The sequence below is a fragment of the Passer domesticus genome, chromosome Z (assembly GCF_036417665.1).
Source record: "Passer domesticus isolate bPasDom1 chromosome Z, bPasDom1.hap1, whole genome shotgun sequence".
Classification (NCBI taxonomy): Eukaryota; Metazoa; Chordata; class Aves; order Passeriformes; family Passeridae; genus Passer; species Passer domesticus.
In genome coordinates, this window is record NC_087512.1 from 25616066 (window position 1) to 25638110 (window position 22045).

The 22045-nt window shown below is 43.9% G+C and overlaps 1 protein-coding gene across 5 annotated transcripts in view; it reads left to right on the top strand.

The window, feature by feature from the left end:
• Positions 1–736: 736 nt before the first annotated feature.
• POC5 (POC5 centriolar protein) overlaps positions 737–22045 on the top strand; it is a 34078-nt gene continuing 12769 nt past the window's right edge. For 2 of the 5 annotated variants that reach the window (XM_064403361.1, XM_064403365.1), the window contains exons 1-4: positions 3390–3442; positions 11295–11394; positions 13781–13828; positions 15707–15854. In XM_064403361.1, coding sequence (XP_064259431.1) covers positions 3405–3442; positions 11295–11394; positions 13781–13828; positions 15707–15854 — 334 coding nt within the window. In that variant the 5' untranslated portion in view covers positions 3390–3404. Of the gene's footprint in view, positions 848–3389; positions 3443–11294; positions 11395–13780; positions 13829–15706; positions 15855–22045 lie in introns of those variants that run through there. The other 3 variants (XM_064403363.1, XM_064403364.1, XM_064403362.1) reach the window with 3 other exon arrangements.

Sequence of the window (22045 nt, forward strand, 5' to 3'; positions counted from 1 at the left end):
TCTCTCTTCGCTTCCTTTTTTTTTCTTTTTTAATTTTCATTCTCCACAGGAATGCCCGCCAGCAGCTGCTGTCCCACACGGAGACCCAGGCCCCGCACCAAAGCTGAATCTGGCACGGCTCCCTCCCCGGCACCGCCAGCGCCGCCACGCACGGCTCCGGCGGGCCCGCGGCACCCGAGCCCGGCAAATCCCTGTGCCCGCCCGCCGGCACGGCACGGCCCGGCGCGGCACGGCGCGGCACGGCCCGGCGCGGCCCGGCCCGGCACGGCACGGCGCGGCACGGCACGGCGCGGCACGGCGCGGCACGGCGCGGCACGGCGCGGCACGGCGCGGCACGGCAAGGCACGGCACGGCACGGCACGGCAAGGCAAGGCACAGCCCGGCACGGCAAGGCACGGCAAGGCACGGCACGGCACGGCAAGGCACGGCACGGCCCGGCCCGGCCCGGCGCGGCGCGGCACGGCACGGCACGGCAAGGCACGGCAAGGCACGGCGCGGCAAGGCACGGCAGGGCAAGGCACAGCACGGCCCGGCCCGGCACGGCAAGGCACGGCAGGGCAAGGCGCGGCACAGCCCGGCCTGGCCTGGCACAGGAACGCGCCGCGCGCGCCCGCCGGCTCCCAGCCAGCCCCGCCAATCAGCGTGCGACAGGAGCCGCCCGCGGGCGGGGCGGGGCTGGCGGCGTGCGCGCCCCCGGCCTGGCGACTCGATTGGCTGCTTTGCCGCCAAACCGCCCAATCGGAGGGCGCCTTGCGGAGGAACCCCGAGCCTATCGCAGAGGCGGTTCCTCTTCCGCTCGGGCAGTTTGAAACCGTCGGGGCCGGCGGCGCGCGGCCGGGGCCCGCAGGTGAGCGGGACCGGGACCGGGACCGGGACCGGGACCGGGACCGGGCTGCCCTGTCCTTCCTTTCCCACAGCACCCTGCTCCTGCCCGGGGACCGGGCTGCCCTGTCCTTCCCTTCCCACAGCACCCTGCTCCTGCCCGGGGACCGGGCTGCCCTGTCCTTCCCTTCCCACAGCACCCTGCTCCTGCCCGGGGACCGGGGCCGGGGCCGAGCCGTCCTGTCCTGTCCTGTCCTGTCCTGTCCTGTCCTGTCCCTCCCACAGCACCCTGCTCCTGCCCGGGGGCCGCACTGCCCCCCCAGCCCCAGCCCGAGTCTCCTGAGGGTGCCAGCGGGCACTCCCTACCCACTGTTTGGGCTGGTTGCCTTGAGAGCCCTGTATAAGAAAAGCAAAGGAGAATCTCCTGTGTATAATCCGCCGTATTCGCGACTGCCTGACCGCCGCTGTGCGTCCCTGGTTTCTGTGGGCCGCTCAGCGGACTGTCGCTGTTTGTGCCCGGCTGCCATGGCAGCCGCGGTGTCGGGGGCAGCTGCGGAGCTGCTGTGGGGAGGAGTAAAAGCGTGAGCAGCGCTGCCTTGCGAGGGGTACGGGTAAAGGAAGGAATATGTCTTGCCTCTACTGGCAGGAGGTGCATCACTGGCAGTGTGCCCCAAGGCTCAATACTGGGCCCAGAACTGTTCAGCTTGTTCATCCATGACATGGATGAAGGGGCAGATGCCTCCTCAGCAAATTCACTGAGAACACAAAGCTGGGAGGAATGGCCAACACTCTGAAGTGCTGCGCAACCCTTCAGGGACCTCGGTAGGTTGGAGAAATGGGCAGAGAAGAACTGTCTGAAAGTCAACGAAGACAAATGAAGGGACCTGCACCTGGGGAGGAAGAGCCTCAGGCTCCTGGGGCTGACCTGCTGGGGAGCAGCTCTGCAGAGAAGGACCTGGGGGTCCTGGGGACGACAACAAGCTGTCCATGAGCCAGCAGTGCGTCCTCGTGACCAAGAATGCCAATGGTATCCTGGGGGGCATTGGGAAGAACATTGCCAGCAGGTCATGGAAGGTGATCCTGCCCCTGTACTCAGCCCTGGTGAGGACACACCTGCCGTGCTGAGTCCAGTTCTGGGCTCCTCAGGACAACAGAGACATGGAGATCTGGGAATGGGGGAGCAGAGGCTACAAAGATGATGAGGGGGCTGGAACATCATAAGAGGAAAAGCTGAGGGAGCTGAGCCTGTTCAGCCTCAAGAAGAGACAACTAAGAGGAGACCTCATCAATGTCTATAATTACCTGAAGGGAGGGTGCCAAGGCAATGGAGCCAGCCTCTTCCCAGTGGTGTCAAGCAGTAGGACAAGAGGTAATGGGCAGAAACTGATACTCAGGAAGTTCCATCTGAACATGGGGAAGAACTTCTATATTGTGCAGGTGACTGTGTACTGGAACAGATTGCACAGAGAGATTGTGGAGTCTCCCTCATTGGAAATACTCAAAAACCACCTGGATGCAATCCTGTACCATGTGCTCTAGGATGACCTTGCTTAAGCAGGAGGTCTGGACTGGATGACCCAATATGGTCTGTTCTGACCTTGGTAGTCAGGATCCATGATTCTCTTTTGTAGGTGTTTAGTCCTGTGATCCAAATGAAACACTAAATTATTTGGAAAACATTACCTGTAGTTAAAAACAAAGCCAAACCCACAAAATCCTGAGCACAGCTTAATTAATTCAAAATTAAGGAGGAGAGCAACGATGCTGAGTCAGACCAAGGTCTTATAGTTGCATCCTGTTTCTTAAAAGTTTTACTACTGCAGTTGTATGCTTATGGTTTGGAAGAAACTGCTGCTGTTAGCAGGAATCTTTCTTTAATGAAGTCAAGAATATATTTTGGCAGATGCTTGGGTAAGTTTAGAAGAACCTGGTAAGCCTGAGGATGTTCTTCTCGCTTGCCTTTCCCCATATAATGATTTGCAGCTTAGCAAATTAGCTTGTTGACCCAGAGGTGGTCTCTTAATATCCCTTGATTTGTCTTTTAGGAACTTAGCCGGTAGTTTGTGGTACTTAGTGCTTGTTCACTGAGATCAAAGCTGACAAGTTATTCTTAGGCTGGCTTGGCTGAGCAGGGATCATCTTCTGAAGCTAAGGGAAGAAATGAAAGCATATGCCCAGTGGAAGCAAAGTCAGATTACGTGGGAGAAATACAGAAATTCAGCTCTCCGTGGTAGACAAGAAGTTAATGTGGCCAGAGCTCAGTTAGACGTGAAGCTGTGGGGGACATAAAAAGTAGTTTTTAAAAATATGTCGATAATAAAAGGCAGTCCAGAAATAACATGAGCCTGTTACATGATGAGGATGATCACCTCTCAAACAGGGACATAAACAAGGCAGAGGTGAGTTCTTTGCTTCGTTCTGCAACATTGATGCAGTTGTCGATCACTGTCAGCATGGGTTCATGAGAAGATCCTGCCTGAGAAACTTAATTCCCACGTACTTGATCAAGAGAAACCAGTTGATGTGATCTTTTTGGATTTCAGTAAAGCTTTTAGTACTCTCACAGTATCCTTCTGGAGAAAATGACCAGCGCACAGCTGGATAACACATTATGTAATGGGTGAGTAGCTGGCTCATGAGGTGGGCACAGAGGGTTACAGTGGATAGGGTGACATCAGACAGGGGACCTGTCCCTAGGGCGTTCAACAGGGCTCCATCTTAGGCCTGCTGCTTTTCAACATCTTCTTAATTGACTTGGATGCAGGTGTTGAAGTAAGTTTGTTGACAATACTAAATTAGGTAGGCTGTTGATTTCCTCAAAGGCAGAAAATCTACCTGGGACAGGGCAACCCTGATGTAAGAACAAACTGGAAAATCAGAGGCTGAAGTGGTCTGGTGAATCCTGGTCAATGGCAAGTTGTCCCGGCAGCCAGGAGGGCCAGCCGTGTCCTGGGGGCATCAGGCCCAGCATCACCAGCTGGGCAAGGGAGGGATTGTCCTGCTCTGCTCTGGGGCAGCCTCACCTCGAGTGCTGGGGCAGTTCTGGGTGCCACAGTGTAAGACAGACATTCTGCTATTTGAGAGCATCCAAAGGAGAGCAGTGAAGATGGTGAAGGGCCTTGAGGGGAAGCTGTATGAGTGACTGAGGTCACTTTGCTTTGTCACTTGTGGTGAAGGAACCTTTTGAGTTTTGAAAGACCAGAGAATAGTTTCAGTGATAGAGAGCTAGATCCACTTGATTGCATGGAAGGGATATGATCTTGGAGAACTGAAAACAGAATTCTGGACAGTGGTCTTAAGTTATTGAACAAACTTTTGAGTAAAAACTTTTCTTTTTGACTGTCTTGGTTTGAAAAGACAGGAGTCTGTGAAGGAAGGCAAAAGCCTCCTGTGAACTGGAAAAGGTAAACCCCCTCCTTCCGAATTATCACAATTTCAGAATTAAAAGGGCTCTCAGGCAAAGATATGGGAATGGGAATAACAGTTTTTTACTAGGAAGAAAAAAAACTAAATAACAATGTAATTTAGCACAAGCAAAAAACCACTGGCAGAGTGAGAAAAACCTGACACCCTGAGAAGTCAGGGTGTTGATAGTAGTCCAGCCAGATGGTGGCTGATCCTCCTGGAGCAGCGATCTGCAGAAGGGTGTAGATCCTTTCTGAAAATGTGGCAAAGGAGCAGCTGGGCCTTGGTTCCTGATTCCTCTGGGAAATCCAGCAAAGAAGGCTGTCTGTGGTCTCAGAAATGCTTGTTTTATGGTGGCAGGGATGCTTGGCTCCTCCCTCTGGGCAGAGCATCTCCCAATGGGATGATGTAACTAATCTTACCAGCCACAGTGAGTAATTCAATAGCCCATTAGCAGGAGATTATCTTCCTGGCAGTGTCATTGTTCTTGAAAGAGATAAGAAAAACTGCCTAACCCCCAACAGATGGCAAAAATAGAATACATGCTTATTTTACAAGCCAGGACATTATCCACCCCTTATTCTATTTGCATCTGTGTCACAATGAAATCTTATACTCAGTTCTCACTTAAGACCAGGTTTCCCTGTGGTACACAACGGGTTTCCCCATCTTTCTGCATTACCCACCAAGTGTAACCAGGTCCTTGAGCAAAAACAATCCCACGGATGGGTTTGTCTCTGCCTGAGGTGGGATTAATCCAGACAGTTTTCCCTAAAATACCCTTCACATGTACCACAGGGACTTTATCTCCATCTACTGTGTGCAAGGGTTCAGACTGGGCAGGGCCAGCTCGATTGATGGACCCTCGGGTGTTGACCATCCAGGTTGCTTTTGCCAGGTTATTTTCCCAGTTTCTAAATGTTCCCCCACCAAGTGCCTTCAGGGTAGTCTTAAGGAGCCCGTTGCACCGTTCAACTTTGCCAGCAGCTGGAGCATGATAGGGGATATGATATATCCATTCGATACCATGTTCTCTGGCCCAGGTGTTGATAAGGCCGTTCTTGAAATGGGTGCCGTTGTCAGATTCAATCCTTTCGGGTGTGCCATGTCTCCATAGGACTTGCTTTTCCAGGCCTAAGATGGTGTTCCGGGCAGTGGCATGAGGTACAGGGTAGGTCTCTAGCCATCCAGTGGTGGCTTCCACCATGGTCAGCACGTAGCGCTTGCCTTGGCGTGTCTGGGGCAGTGTGATGTAGTTAATCTGCCAGGCCTCCCCATACTTGTACTTAGACCACCGCCCCCCATACCACAGGGGCTTTACCCGCTTGGCCTGTTTGATGGCAGCACATGTCTCACAGTCGTGGATAACCTGAGAAATACTGTCCATGGTTAGATCCACCCCTCGGTCTCGTGCCCACTTGTAGGTGGCATCTCTGCCCTGATGACCCGAGGCATCGTGAGCCCATCGAGCCAGGAACAACTCCCCCTTATGGTGCCAATCTAAGTCTATCTTTGACACTTCTATTCTCGCTGCCTGATCTACCTGCTTGTTGTTTCGGTGTTCCTCATTAGCCCGACTTTTGGGGACATGGGCATCTACATGACGGACTTTCACCATTAGTTTCTCCACCCGAGAGGCAATGTCTTTCCATATATCAGCAGCCCAGATTGGTTTTCCTTTACGTTGCCAGTTGGCTTTTCTCCACCTTCCCAGCCATCCCCACAGAGCATTGGCTACCATCCATGAATCAGTATAAAGGTAGAGCTTTGGCCACCTCTCCCTTTCAGCAATGTCCAGGGCCAGCTGAACGGCCTTGAGTTCAGCAAGTTGGCTCGATCCACCTTCTCCTTCGGTAGCTTGTGCAACCTGTCATGTGGGGCTCCATACGGCTGCTTTCCACTTCCGGTTCATCCCTACGATGCGACAAGAACCGTCAGTGAAAAGAGCGTAACGTGTTTCCTCTGCTGGTAGTTGGTTATAGGGTGGAGCTTCTTCAGCTCTTGTTGCTTGTACCTGCTCCTCATCATCAGTGAGACTAAAGTTTTCACCTTCTGGCCAGTTCGTAATTATCTCTAAAATCCCAGGGCGATTCAGGTTTCCAATACGGGCACGCTGGGTGATGAGGGCAATCCATTTGCTCCATGTGGCGTCGGTGGCGTGGTGGGTAGTAGGAACCTTTCCTTTGAACATCCACCCCAGCACTGGTAGTCGGGGTGCCAGGAGGAGTTGTGCTTCCGTGCCAATCACCTCCGAGGCGGCTTGAACTCCTTCATAGGCAGCCAAGATTTCCTTCTCTGTTGGGGTGTAGTTGGCTTCGGACCCTTTGAAACTTCGGCTCCAGAATCCCAATGGTTGACCTTGAGTCTCACCAGGCACCTTCTGCCAAAGGCTCCAGGACAAACCATTGTTCCCGGCTGCAGAGTAGAGCACATTTTTGACTTCTGGTCCCGTTCTGACTGGGCCAAGGGCTACAGCATGAGCGATCTCCTGCTTGATCTGGGTGAAGACTTGTTGCTGCTCAGGGCCCCAGTAGAAATCGTTCTTTTTGTGGGTAACCAGGTAAAGAGGGCTCACAATCTGGCTATACTCAGGAATGTGCATCCTCCAAAAACCTATGGCACCTAGGAAAGCTTGTGTTTCCTTCTTGCTGGTTGGTGGGGACATAGCGGTGATCTTGTTGATGACCTCAGTGGGAATCTGGCGCCGTCCGTCTTGCCATTTCACTCCCAGGAACTGGATTTCTCGGGCAGGTCCCTTGACTTTGCTGTTCTTGATGGCGAAGCCAGATTCTAGCAGTATCTGGATGATCCTCTTACCTTTCTCAAACACTTCTGCTGCTGTGTTCCCCCACACAATGATGTCATCGATGTACTGCAGGTGTTCTGGAGCCTCACCCTTTTCTAGTGCAGTCTGGATCAGTCCATGGCAGATAGTGGGACTGTGTTTCCACCCCTGGGGCAGTCGGTTCCAGGTGTACTGCACGCCCCTCCAGGTGAAAGCAAACTGAGGCCTGCATTCTGCTGCCAGAGGAATAGAGAAAAACGCATTAGCAATATCAATAGTGGCATACCACTTCGCTGCCTTGGACTCCAGCTCGTACTGGAGTTCCAGCATATCCGGTACAGCGGCGCTCAGCGGTGGAGTCACTTCATTCAAGGCACGATAGTCCACAGTCAATCTCCATTCTCCGTCAGATTTGCGCACAGGCCAGATGGGGCTGTTGAAGGGTGAGTGGGTTTTGCTGACCACCCCTTGGCTTTCCAGCTCACGAATCATTCTGTGGATGGGGATCACGGCATCTCGATCCGTCCGATACTGCCGGCGGTGCACTGTCGAGGTTGCAATTGGCACGAGTTGCTCTTCCACCCTCAGGAGTCCTACTGCAGACGGGTTTTCTGACAGTCCAGGCAAGGTGTTCAATTGCTTAATGTCCCCTGCCTCTACAGCAGCTATGTCAAAAGCCCACCTGAGTCCCTTTGGGTCTTTGTAATAGCCGTTCCGGAGGAAGTCTATGCCCAGAATACACGGGGCCTCTGGGCCAGTCACTATAGGATGTTTCTGCCACTCCTTCCCAGTCAGGCTCACCTCGGCTTCCACCAGGGTTAATTGCTGTGATCCTCCTGTCACACCAGCAATAGAAACAGGCTCTGCCCCCACATGTCCCGATGGTATCAGGGTACACTGCGCACCAGTATCAACTAGGGCATCGTATTTTTGTGGCTCTGATGTGCCAGGCCATCGGATCCACACCGTCCAGAAGATCTGGTTTTCCTGTGCCTCTCCCTGGCTAGAGGCAGGGCCCCTCTAACACTGGTTATTATTCCTCTCCTGGGTATACATACTAGAGGTCCCTTCAAGGGGATCTGACAGATCGTACCCAAAAGCTTGGTCATGGGAGGTTGAGGCTACCTTCACCTTGGTGGAACTCCCCTGGTTAGAGTTTCCCTCCTTGAGTTGACGGACCCGTGCTGCCAGGACAGAAGTGGGTTTCCCATCCCACCTCCCCATGTCTTCCCCGTGGTCACGCAGGAAGAACCACAGATTAGCCCTTGGGGTGTACCCTCTCTCTCTAGCTGGGGAATGTTGGGCTCTGACTTTGGGGCCTGTGACTCGTACGGGTGCTGCATGAACCTTCCTCATTTCCTCCCTCATCTCTTCTTTGAACTCCTTAATCACAGCTGAGATATGAGCCTGCATTGGGCCATTAATCATACTCTCATAATTCCTAAGTTTGTTGGCAACAGAGCCCACTGTCTCTCAGTTAGTGTCAGCATCAATTGTTGCAATGAAAGTGGTGTACTGAGATGGCCCCAGATTTGCCAGACTCCACAGCATTTGCCCTGTGCATCTGACCTTGTCGGGGTCATTATTATGTTGTCCATCCCTCCCAAAGAGTACCTCTAATACTGCCACTTCCCTTAACTGTTGGATCCCTTCCTCTAGGGTCTTCCAACGCATTCTATGGTGGTGCTCCTGCATTCTCTCCCTGTGGACAAACCTCTCTCTGACACTCATTAAAAGCCGCTCCCAGAGAGAAAGGGATCCTGGCTCCCTTACAAAAATCTGATTCATACCTGAGTCCTGGGTTAAGGGTCCCAAGTTCCTTGCCTCACCACCGTCCAGCTGCACGCCTGTACCCATAAGGTCCCAGACCCGGAGTAGCCAGGTAGTATAAGCCTCACGCCCTCGTCGCACAATGTCTTTGTGCAGATTACGGAGACTTTCGTACGTCAGGGACTCGGTAATGATCGCAACTTCTGGCTCCCCTGTGGGTTGTGAGGTTCCTCCATTCCTATCTCTATCTGGGTGCTCTGCTTTCATCTTAGACCTCCTTGTTTCTACCGGGGCAACTGCTGCTGGCTGTGACTGCCTTTGTGGTTCAGCTGGAACCTGGACAGTTGTAACATTTGTGGGTTCCACAGCTGTACTATTAGACTGTCCCTCTTCAAGGCAAAGGGCGTGTTTCTCACCAGCTGGTGAAATGCACTCCTTCAGCATCTCTTGCATCTCCTTAACCAGCACCCTCACCCAATCTGGGTGGTTCGTTTCTGAGGCAGGCTGTGGGGCAGGGTCAGGCTCTGGAGCAGCAGCATCTCCAGTCTCTGGAGTAGTGTCAGGCTCTGCAGCAGCATCCCTAGTCTCTGGTGTAGGTGTCAGGGTAGTTATCCAGGTTAATCTTCTCTTATCTCTGAGTGCTAAACATAACAGGCATATCAGCAACACCACCCATTGTATGGTATCATTAGCACTTAGAGTGGATCTTAACCCTTCGAAAACTGGTGGAGCAGACCCAAAAAGATGGTTAAAAGGTTGGGAGAAAGTTTCCCCCCATGTCATTTCCTCACAGAAGGTACCATTATTAAAGTAACTCCAAAAACATGCAGTTAGTGTGTGATAGCTCTGAATCCATGTACCTGCCATCCAGAGGAAATTAAAGATCCATGAATCCTTCACCCAGTGGACAAACTTGATAACAGACACAGTGGCCTTAGTTATAGGACCCATATTTAGATAAGGGCCTGTAAATAGGAAGTATACACTTGCGACCACATGCCACCCAAACCAGGGAAAACTAGACCAAATGGTGGTACTTAAAAATTAAACTACCTAAGAACTGTTAATCCCTTTTTTTTTTTTCTCAATGCCCTCGTGCCTCACATTGGGCGCCAAAATCTGTCTTGGTTTGAAAAGACAGGAGTCTGTGAAGGAAGGCAAAAGCCTCCTGTGAAATGGAAAAGGTAAACCCCCTCCTTCCGAATTATCACAATTTCAGAATTAAAAGGGCTCTCAGGCAAAGATATGGGAATGGGAATAACAGTTTTTTACTAGGAAGAAAAAAAAACTAAATAACAATGTAATTTAGCACAAGCAAAAAACCACTGGCAGAGTGAGAAAAACCTGACACCCTGAGAAGTCAGGGTGTTGATAGTAGTCCAGCCAGATGGTGGCTGATCCTCCTGGAGCGGCGATCTGCAGAAGGGTGTAGATCCTTTCTGAAAATGCGGCAAAGGAGCAGCTGGGCCTTGGTTCCTGATTCCTCTGGGAAATCCAGCAAAGAAGTCTCTCTGTGGTCTCAGAAATGCTTGTTTTATGGTGGTAAGGATGCTTGGCTCCTCCCTCTGGGCGGAGCATCTCCCAATGGGATGATGTAACTAATCTTACCAGCCACAGTTAGTAATTCAATAGCCCATTAGCAGGAGATTATCTTCCTGGCAGTGTCATTGTTCTTGAAAGAGATAAGAAAAACTGCCTAACCCCCAACAGATGGCAAAAATAGAATACATGCTTATTTTACAAGCCAGGACATTGACTTCCTTGGACTTGTCTGTGTTCACACTGAACTCCGTTTGCCATCCTATTTCTCAGAAAAATCAATAGATTAGTTCTTTTGAAGTGTACTGAGAAGGGAAGGTATGACAATATTTGGAACTTCTGGCTGCAGATACACATATAATTCCTGTAAGTGCTAGATAGTTGGTTCTTTGTGGTCTTCACTAATGCACACACATCTTTGAATAGATCCACAGTTTTTAGAGTAGTCAGGATCCACAATTTAAGAAACTATGTAGGAAAGCATATGAATTTGAAGTTGTCTTTTTAGGATTGCAGAAGTATTTTTTGGTATTGAAAGACTTTATCAGCTAGAAGAAGGCACTATGTTATTTTGGACTTTGGTTGATGTCGTGTAGTGGGTGGGCACAGTACAGCTTATACATTCTTATGTTGCTCTGTAGGAATTTTGTACTGAAACAGCCTGATAAACTAAAAGGCAATACAGTATGAATAAAAATGAGAGACTGACACAGGAGTATATCTGTAACTGCAACAACTGACATTGCTGCTTTGGGGTCTTTCCGTGTTTTCTTATAAGTTAGTGAAAATATTTCCATTATTTTGAGTATCTATCAGACAGTTTCCAGCATTATGAGACTGTTCAATCAGTTTAGTGCAGCGAATGGGCATTGATCCAGTTGTTACAGCAGAATCTGTTTCTGGGAAAATGTTGGTGAATATATGTTTACGTACTGAAACTGAAAAATGAAGTCCAGCTTCTACTGTTTTATAGACTTACTTTGTGCAGAATGTCATCTGATGAGGAGAAAAGCACAAGTCCAGTTTTCCCAAATGACTTTGTTCAGGACAGTTCTCTTTCTTCAGATCCTCAGGTAGGACAGAGGCAATATAATTTGATTTACTGTCATAGCATTTTATTTGGTGCAGGATAACTATGAGGAAATCTAATTAAATGTCTGTGTTTTTTGTATTTTACATATACAGGAAAATAATAAAAATATTAGTGAAAAGAAAGTAGGCTGCAAAAAATACTGATTCTAAAATATGTTCAGTTATATTCCACTTCTGTGCATTTCACAAGAAATTTATGTAAGAATTCTTATCTAAACTTTAGAGTTTGATCAGCTGCAAGTAAAATCGGTTGTTTTCTTACCTTTTTTTTCCCTAGTGTTATTCTCTATTTGTGTTAAGTCTTATCAAGAAGCCAGAATTTGACACAGTAGGATAGAAACCCATGACTTGTGAGAGATGAAGAGTAACTATATTTTAGGCTTTCACCATGATTCAGTTTTAAAACTGATTTTTTAATGGATTTATTTCCTCTGGAGTTAATCACAGAATTGCTTTTTGTTTTGTTTTTGTTTTTTACTTTCTGCATCAGACACATTAGGACATTCTGTAACTATAATACTGGGGGTTGCCTTTTCTGTGCTCATCATGCTTTCAAGAGGATGCAATGATACTGGATTAAGTCTTTGTACCATTCTTTTGAAAGCAGCAGATTTTCATAATTTAATAATTAGCTATTCCTGTTTGCATAGTAGATTGTGTGGCTTTTTGCTTTGGTAGGATACAGTCCAAACCAGGACAGTTTTGGCAATAACATGTTTGGCTAGCTGCCTGCTAGAAGTGCATCTCCACATTTGTCACGTGGTGAAATGGGCATATCAGCAGCAGCACTGTTTAAGGGGCTTTCTTCTTTCTTTTTTTTTACCATTTGGATTGACTTCTACCTTTTAAACAACATTTTATGGGGCAGTTCATTTCTGCAGTTCATGTACTTCTCTACTTGTGCTTGTATCTCATAGATAAGTTTTCATAATCTTTGTTTAGGAATAGTAATGCATTTGTGTTTCCAATGCTTTTTATAGTCAGAGAACAAGATAAAAGTGTCATGCTACAAATTTTGAAGGACCAGAATTTTCTGTAATGAGCTGGTTGATTATCAAGGAGCTGTAAGGCCACCTGCTAGAGAATGATAAAATTATACTAATGAACAACTGTTTTGTGAATGAGAACGTGTCTAGAGAAGAATAATTCCAGTTGGAGGTGATCTACATCAGTCGTTGGCCAAAGTGCCATTTTGTGGCTGAGCAAAAGTTAAAGCATGTTATTGGAGGGCATTGTTCAAATGCCTCTTAAACAGTGACAGGTTGGTGGCATCAAACGCTCTCCCTAGGGAGGGAAGCCCATTCCAGTGTTTGATTGCCTTCTCAGTAAAGAAATGCTCCCTAATGTCAAATCTGATCCTCCCCAACACAATTTTGAACCGTTCCCACTTATTCCATCCCTGGGTCCCAGGGAGATGAGATGGCCATCTCTTCCACTTCTGCTGCTCAGCAAGCTGTACAGAGCAATGAGGCCCCTCAGCCTCCCTTTCTTCAAACTAGACAAGCCCAAAGCTACCCCTGGTAGGAGTTTGCTGCTGTTGAAAAACAACAACACTGAGGTCACAGGTGATCAACAGGAATGTTGACAGGGAAGTACTCTACTCCATTTAGATAATTTTGGAAGGTCTGTTCTGTTTTGTTTGTTTGGGCCTTTTTGATAATGTGTTGCTTTTAACTAGAGACCAGCTTATTACTTTTTCCTTACAAAGAGATCCACTGGCTCTTAGACAATTTCCATTACTTATAATTATTACTTATAATTTTTCCATACTTATAATTATTACTTTATCCATTCAATATATTCTTGCTATATTGTCTAGTTACCTTGACTACAATCCTCTGCAGTATCTGTAGATTTTTATTTTAAAAATAGGAAAAAATTATCAAAAAAACTTCTGATTTTTTGGTGCCATTTGCTCATTGTATCACTACATTTTCTTCTACAAAATCAAGGCATTAAGTAGTCAAAACTCCACAGACTTCAGGCCATAGAATTATATTCCTCTAGTTTTATACATGAATAGAATTGTTTACAGTTAACGAAAGAGCTTGAAAGTTCTGTTTAAAGCAGAACCACAATAATAAACCAAAGATATATTGTTAAATTTATTATGATTTTATTTTAAATGTACTGGTCAATATTGCATTCCAGTTGCAGCATACTTGTTATGGAGTATTTAAGATTGAGGTAATACACTTAAGCACTCAGTGTTTCCATACATATTCCCACTGCTGTCTCCAGGATTTTTTTTTCCCATGTGTCTAAGTTTCTGATTACAGCTGGGATACATTGCTTTCTTTAATATTTGCCTTTCAACTTCATTCCAACAGTGTTGTAATATTGTAATTTATAAACATTTATTTCCAGATTTGTCACTGGATGCTGTCTATTGACACTTTCTGTTGGCGCGCAAGCGTGCGTATTCCTGTACAGATTGGATTCTTTGAGTTTTCATAAAAGAATTAGAATTTGAAAGATATTTCCTGATGTAACTTGATACGCATATTTTGAATGCTAGGCATTATTATAGTAGGCCATATTGCATGATAATTAATAAGTTGGGTGACTCAACGTGAGACACCCGCTTGCATCTCACATCTAGCCTACTAGGTCCTTTGAATTGACTGACATAATCATGGAAGCAACTGGATCAGCTCTGTCTGACAACTAAATTGTTTGTTGGGAAGAATTAATTTAAAATTGCTATTTGGTTACATGATGTCTTAGAAGACAGAGGTGTGATCTAACATCTGCAGAATCACTAAATTTTTATTAGTTAAGGCTAATATTGGCTTTTTTACTCAGATGAGATTTTGCTGCAGGGAATTTGGTATGGTTCCATGTAGTTCATGATTGAGTAACAGATGTAATGGTATCTGTTTTCTTCTTTCGATATCTAACAAAATTTAAACTGTATACATTTAGAAAGATATGGCTGTGGAAAAATTGATAGCTTGTTGATTTGCGGCTAACTGTACCTTTTACATGGATTGTGACACACTTGCATGTCCAAAAGATACATCATGTATTTGTAATTTTGTAGCTTCCTATACATTTATTTAGGCTTTTACTTTGAACATGATGAAGATAGGAAATGGACATTTAAATGGAAACTAGAATTCAGATTAAATGTACCAAACCTAGCTTCTTAAATTCTCTAATTAGTTGAAACACATAAAAATATACAAGTTACACTGGGTGTTTTGAAGTGTTATCCTTCTCAGTTGTTAGATTCAAAAACATATTGCATGTAATTGGTACCTTTCATTGATTGTTTTCACTCTAACTTCCCCCAAGTTTAAGAGGAAATTAATTTTTGAGGTTTGGTTTCTGAGGTTTGATCTCATTAGGATACTGAATAGAACTAATGTGATAATACTAAGTGAAGAAAAAAATAACTGCTAGTGACCTGGTTTAGTATTTTCCAATGGATATTGTTTTCCAAATCCTTAATTAGTAGATTTTATTTGTTTTAGTAAGCAATTGTTTAATTAATCACTAGATTGTATGTTTAAGCTATAATACAGATTGTTTATGGTTTCACAATGAACTCTGAATACTTTGATCCTGAAAATCTGTTTCATCAGGAGGTTTAAAAAAATATTAATTGACTTAGTTTGGTGAGTAGCATAATGTCACATACCAGTTAGATAGGGTTATAGCTTCTTAATAGGAAAGCTGCTTTCTAAGTTATATATACACATTCCTTATACCTGTAATTTTAAGAATAAATAATATAAGGTGAGAATAATTATATCCACTCTAAACAAAGTGGTGTATAATCAAATCTCTTTTGATGATTGGCTTTACAACTTCCACCAAAGAAATTGTTATGATACATAGTGAAGTGTGACTGTGTTCAGTAGCATCTTTGTCATGGCTATAAAAATACATGTTTTTCCTTGAAGCACTAGTAGTAGTGATTAGAAATAATAATGGCCGATTAATAACTTACATGATCAGGGATTGGAGTTTTTTTCCAGTTCTTGTTTTAGATGCCTATTATAGTATCCAATGCTGGAATCTCAGAGTCTTTCTGTGCAACTATTAGTGCATACAGTTGTAATCAGAAGGAATGTGAACATTAAACAAGAGAAAGTTAAATTATTATAGTCACTGTAGGAAAACAGCTCACTTTTGCAGCTTTAGGGGAAATCCCATTATTTAGACCATAATAATAAAAAAGAAACCTCTCAAAATTATAAAAAATAATATGCACTTCTTTTTACATATGCTTAATTTTTAAAAAATGTAATTGTAGTTTTATAATTCTTTGTCACCGCTTTGCAACAGGATGAATATGAAGAGCTGTTTTGTTATACTGCAATGACTCCGAAGTTTGAGCATTGTGTCTCAAAGTTGCCAGAACCTGCCTCAGCACAGAGACCACCTGAAAGAGTTTCCAGGTTAACAGATTATGCCAGTCACCATAATACTCCAGGTAGTATGCCCAAGGCTATGTGTTGTACTTACAAGAACAATGATGGAACTTTGACTTAAATTTTTTAATAGCTTTAGTTTGAAAAATACATGTACCTCATTTGTTAGTACATTTACATTTTGCACAAGAAACGTAGGAAGGCATAGTCCCTGAAGGGTTCTCTCTCTAGCATCACGTTCAGATGACAGTGTTGATGTGCTGGCAGTTCTTTGTGTTTTGTGGTGCAGATATTATTAAAGGTGGTTGGTGTAATAACAGAAAAAGGGATACCCTTACAGTATACTTCATTGAAATTTGATGGGTCACAGCTGGTTTTCCTCAAACTAGTATGGCTGTGATAGAGAAATACATACAGAAACAATGATTCAATGTAAAGGAGGATTACCTTAAAAGGGCTTTGTGTAGTGATTAATCATGTCACTACATGAATGTCATTCTTACTTTTTTAGTTCAATCCTGTTATTCTAATTTTAATTTATTGCTTGGTATTTTATTTATCCATGTTACTAATGCATCACAAGACACTAAACTTAGTGTCTTGTGATGCATTAGTAACATGGATATTTTTGATTGTGTTGTTTGCTTCTGTCACTAGTGTTTAGATTGAGATTCTTGCTTTGCTGTTAATTTTGCTTCAGAAGAAATAGTAAACAAATACACCTGCATTATTTCTTTGCTAGAAAGTTAAGCATAATCAGGAAAAACTGACTTTAAACTAACTTCTATTCTTTATCATGCTATTTAATTATAAAAATATTTAGCTATCTTTCTGTCTTCACTTTTATAACCTTTGTGGATGGCTTTATGTCTACTGTTTAGAGGAACAAGTGACATATTTATACCTTCCAATTTGGAAGTTTGGTCCGTACTATTTTTTTAAGTTTTTAGATTCTAAAGCAATGGCTAGACAATCTGTGTGGAAGGATTAAGGCTGCAGGAGCTAGCAAGTGGTAGCTGATGACAGCTACATAATGACCTGTAGCCCTTCTGTCCATTGTATCTTGCCTCTTGCTCTCATCTTGACCTCATGGCACACTCCTAGGATACACCAGGCCTTAGCATGAGCTGTGAGTTAGCCAAAATCTGAGCAGGACATAGGTGAACAGTTCCAGCACAAGCAGAATGTCTGCAGTACACAGATCACAGTGCAGCTGTGACTCCTGTTGCCAGTCTCTGTATATGAACTTATCATGACACAAGCTGTCCCCAGTTGCTGTGACAGTTTGTGTGGGTTAAAGCCAGCTCAAGTCTTTTGATATGTTGAAAGTTCATTTTGCTGATTGCTTAGTTTTTATACTGTGCTGGCTCAAGCCATGCTTGTCTGGGTAGCACAGAAATGTGTTCAGCGTTCAGTTAACTAAGGCCACTTACACAACCAGTTGATCCTCTCAACTGGTGCAGCCTTTTGTGAGAAACAAAAGCCACCCAGAGCCCCTTCCTGTGTTGAGATAACTTCAGCTTCCTTTAAAACAGCTGTGATCACTCCCTGTATATTCTTCCCAGAGCTCCATGAGCAGAATATTTACCTGCTGTGGATGTTTTTCCATTGCTGATCAGTCACATTGTAAGTCACCGATTGTCAGGATTCAGGCACACTTGCAAAACTCTTGATTTGTAGAGTAGTTAATGTCAGCTGCTGGAACTGTTTCTCAGCCTGAGTTGATGTCCTTAAAACAGTAGAAAATTTCAAACCCAGCTATGTGGAACTATATTATGGAGCATAATAATTCTAATTTGGGTATTGTTCTCAGTGCTCTGTGCTTAGAGTTTTGTCTCCCAGTTTGAGTGGAATATAGTTTCCTAAGGGATTTTTTGGTGATGTATAATACTGCTGTTCGTAAGAAAGAATATCAATATCAAAGCACTAGACATTGTGCTTTTTTTGGTACATGACTGTATACTCTATTTTCTATCATATTTGTCTGAAGAGAAAATTGTAGCCAGCCACCCAGTCTCCTGTCTCTCTGTAACTCTTTCGGGTTATGCTCTTACTTTTTAATTTTTTTTCGGGGCTGTATTGGGTTTGTAGTAGTGAGCATGCTACAGGGGTGCCTTCTGTGAAAAGCTTCCAGAAGCTTCTTCCATGTCCAATAGAGCCAGTCCCTGGAAGCTCCAAAGGATGGGAGTGCAGCTGGCTAAAACTGACGTAATTTGAAATAGTGGTAATGCCTCTGTGATAAGAGATTTGAGAAGAAAAAGTTTTGCATAGTTGTAATTGTGACCACAGAAGAAGAGAGTGAGAATATGTGAGGGGAACAGCTCTGTACACACCAAGGTCAGTGGAGAAGCAGGGACATGGCGTGCTCCAGGCTCTGGAGCTGGGATGCCCCTGCAGCCCATGGAGGTCAGGGGGTGCAGGGATCCACCTGCAGCCCATGGAGGAGACCCACGCTGGAGCAGGTGCATGTCTGAGAGGGGGCTGTGACCTCATGGGAAGCTCACACTGGAGCAGGGACCTGCAGACCTGTGGAGAGAGGAGCCCATGATGCAGCAGGTTTCCTGGCAGGACTTGTGACACCGTGGGAGACCCACACTGCAGCAGCCTGTCCTTGCAGGAGTGCACCCCATGGAAGAGTGTCCCACACTGCAGCAGTTCAGAGATCTGCTGCCCATGGCATGGACTCATGTTGGAGAAGTTCATGCAGAATTGTCTCCCACGGGAGAGACCCCATATATTGGAGCAGGGAGATTCCTCTCCGTGAGCAGGAACAACATTGAGGAGCTGACCATAACCTCCATTCCCTGAGTGCCACTGGGGAGGAGGAGCTGGGAAGGACAGACAGATGTGGGAAAGGTGTTTTTAGGTTCTTATTTTACTTCTCATCCTGCTCTCGGTTTTTTTCAGTGATAAATTCAATTCATATCCCCAATTAGAGCCTGCTTTGGCCCATGATGGTATTTGTATTTCATGAGTGATCTCTCCTGGTCTTTATCTCAACCCATGAACCCTTCATTATATTTTCTCTCCCCTGTCCAGCTGCAGAGGTGAGTGAAAGAGCAGCTTTGGTAGCTGCAATTTGGCATTCAGCCAATGTCAAACAACTTCATGTAAACATGTAGCCTGTCAGGTCTTTGTTCCTTTTTATGGCCATAGAAGTGAGAGGACAAAATTCCATTTCCTTGGTTCCTTCTCTTGAAATATTTGAACCGTGTTATCTTTATAATATGCCTGGTGTTATCAAATTAGAATAGTCATTTGCAAGTTCTTGTTAATTGTCATGGAACAGGGAAAAGAAATAATCTTATACTTGATGGTGATCAAAATTTTGCATTGTAGTTCTCATTAAAAGACTTGTATTGCTCGTTACAAGGAACCACTCTGGTATTTATTATCCTTGCAAAAGGCAGCACCCTGCAAAAGACAATTTGTCTCTTATTTTCAAAATGGGAAAAAGGTGATTAAAGACAGTAAAAAAGGTGCTTATGAACTTCCCAGAGAACACAAGAGATAAGAAGAATATTTACACAGGCTTATTCTGCTTCTGTCAATTAAAATGCTATCAACAAGTTTCCTTTGCTTTGCTACTTTATCAAAACATGTGTTTGCTGTTCAAAATATCACTATGTCTTCTCAGTCTGGGAGAGAGATGGGTCATACCTTCTAAAGATAGAGCTGGAAACAATCTAGTTGTAAAAAGGTTATTTCAACTTCTAGGAAAAGATCTGATCAAAATCTTGAACTCTTCTGTGTAATCACTACTATTGATTGACGGTGATTATATATTGAAGTAGTGTTGACCACAGTGTTAATGCCCTCAGAATATCTTCTTTTTTCATGATGGAAATAACATGACTTTGAATGAACAGTGAGAAAACTGTTAAGTTCAAGTTTAATACTATACCTCTAATGCTTAAATTCAAGCTTAATAGTCTGCCTCTAATGCTGATCAAGTGGGATTGTTTACCAGGTTTTTTCCTGAAGGATAATTAATTTTTTTGTTAAACTCCATTCTTTTGGCTCTGCTTGCTTGCTCACACTAAAAATCAGGCTTTTTGAAATTTGCTGTAATGCTGCTACTATGTTAAAATAACAAAATCATAAATTATTAGGTTAGTGTTCTGTAACTGTAAAACAAAATGAATTAATGTACTGAGCATGGAGTTAAAATCTGAAAGTTTGCTCTTCTGCAGAGCTTCTCAAGTTTACAATGTATTTTCCCCTTCTCCATATGATGGTATTGGGACAACAGAGTTTCCAATGCCATGTGATGCCTTCTGAAATGAATTTCTGGTTATGAAGTGTTCTTTGGTCTGGATGCTACCATTATGGTTGTAGAATTCTGATTACTGGTAATCTCTATTTGTTGCAGAAAATTTAAGTATACATGGTATCTTCCCTAACAGCTTTCAGTCAAATAAGAAAAGTAATTGGAATAAACATGCTCTACTATTCAATTCAGTTCGATGTCCAAATGTTTTTAAACTTTTAAAACTTCATTTCCTGTTCTTGTTATCAGTTGAGTTGATTAAATTTGAAAATTACTAAGACTGGAGCAGTAAATTATTTGTTGCAGAGACATGCAATGATGACTCATACCCAAAGAGTGGAAAAAAATCCTTCTCTTTGAGCCTGCCAGTCCTCAGTATATATCCATTAAACTTCTTAGAACATTTTAGCAAATTGCTGTGCTCAGCTTGGGCCACTAATAACATGTAATGTGGGAGAGCAGTGTCAGAGCTTATTTTCTTAATAAAAGCAGAAAAAGTCAGAACTAGAACACAGAAAAGCTCAACAGTAGTAACAGACATCTGGATAAACAGCTAATTTCATTATCTCCATCTAGAGATTTGTTGCAGTAAATGCATGTGGAGGTTATTTAATAAAGTACATTTCTATACTTATCATATCCAAATGGTTCCAGTATCATTGATACCTCAACACACTGTAACTGAATGACATCATATAATTCTATGGAAGGAAGGAATAGAGGTGACAGAAGGAGACCATTAGAAATAAGAATTAAATTAATATGTGTACAACTAGAAAATTATGGCAATGCTGGAAGGCCAAGATGAATTTCGTAAGATGATGTTATAAACATGTAACAGATACACATGGTGGATTCAGTGAAGATGATATACATCGTATGGTAAATGAGAGAAATGAAAGCTGTGTTAGGATAATCTGTTCATAGGGAGAATTAAGGGGAAGGGAGTGATGAACTACTGTGATTCTCACAATATGGCAGTTGTCAGACTATTAATATCCTGCTTTGATTGGTTATGTTTTGTTCTGTTGGGTATTGTTTTTTGGGTTTTTTTGGAAAGTATCTTACAAACTGTGCTGTGTAAGATATCTTTGTAATCTAACCAAGTAGTAGAAGTTTAAAAATAAAAACAAAGCCTCATGCATTTCATGTCACAACTGAAGGAGTGACATGCAAGAATGAGGAAAAGTGGTGAAGGACAGAACAGTGAATATTTGACAATGGTAACAGTGCCAGATAATTTTATTGTCAGATGCCAGCCAGATTCTTCATCACAGAAATTAGATGTATTTTAAGTAATCTGGCTCATCTGTCTGGCATGTCACGTATTTTGGACATTTTTACAAGGAACAAGTATTCAAATTCTGCAACTACTTTAGCAATACTTCTGTCATTTTCAAGAGAATCAATGACAAAAAACTGAAGCCTGATTTTAATATACTCTGTGATGGGAATAGTCTCTTTATGCTTCTGTAATAGGGTAGAACATTTAGCTATAGAAATAACTCCTTTAGCTCTAGCTGGTGTTAATTTTATGATGCGTGGTTGTGTATTACCTTGAGAGAAATATCAAAAAGCAGTTGTAACTGCTTCTACATCATGGTTCCTCATTATTTCCCTTTTGTTTTAGAGCATGAGTATAGTAGTTTTGTGGCAGGGAGTATTAGCCAGACAGCTCTTCTCGTTTCCTTAGGAAAGAAAACCTAACAGTAAAAATAACTATAAAAGAATATCAACCATCAGGCTCTGCCTTAAATAAATTAGAAACGCACTTTTCTAGTGTCCACTGAAGATACTGCTTTGTGACAGATAAGCTTATCTCTTCTAGGTTGAATAAAAAAATAGTATCCATCAGACAATACTTGTTTTCAGAAGTGAAGACTAAAATGTTGGAGGTTTTCTCTGTTTATGAACTTTTTTGAAGTTGTTGTGTTTGTTGTTATTAGCAGGAATCTGCTGATACCTCTTCTAGTTTTATTTTAT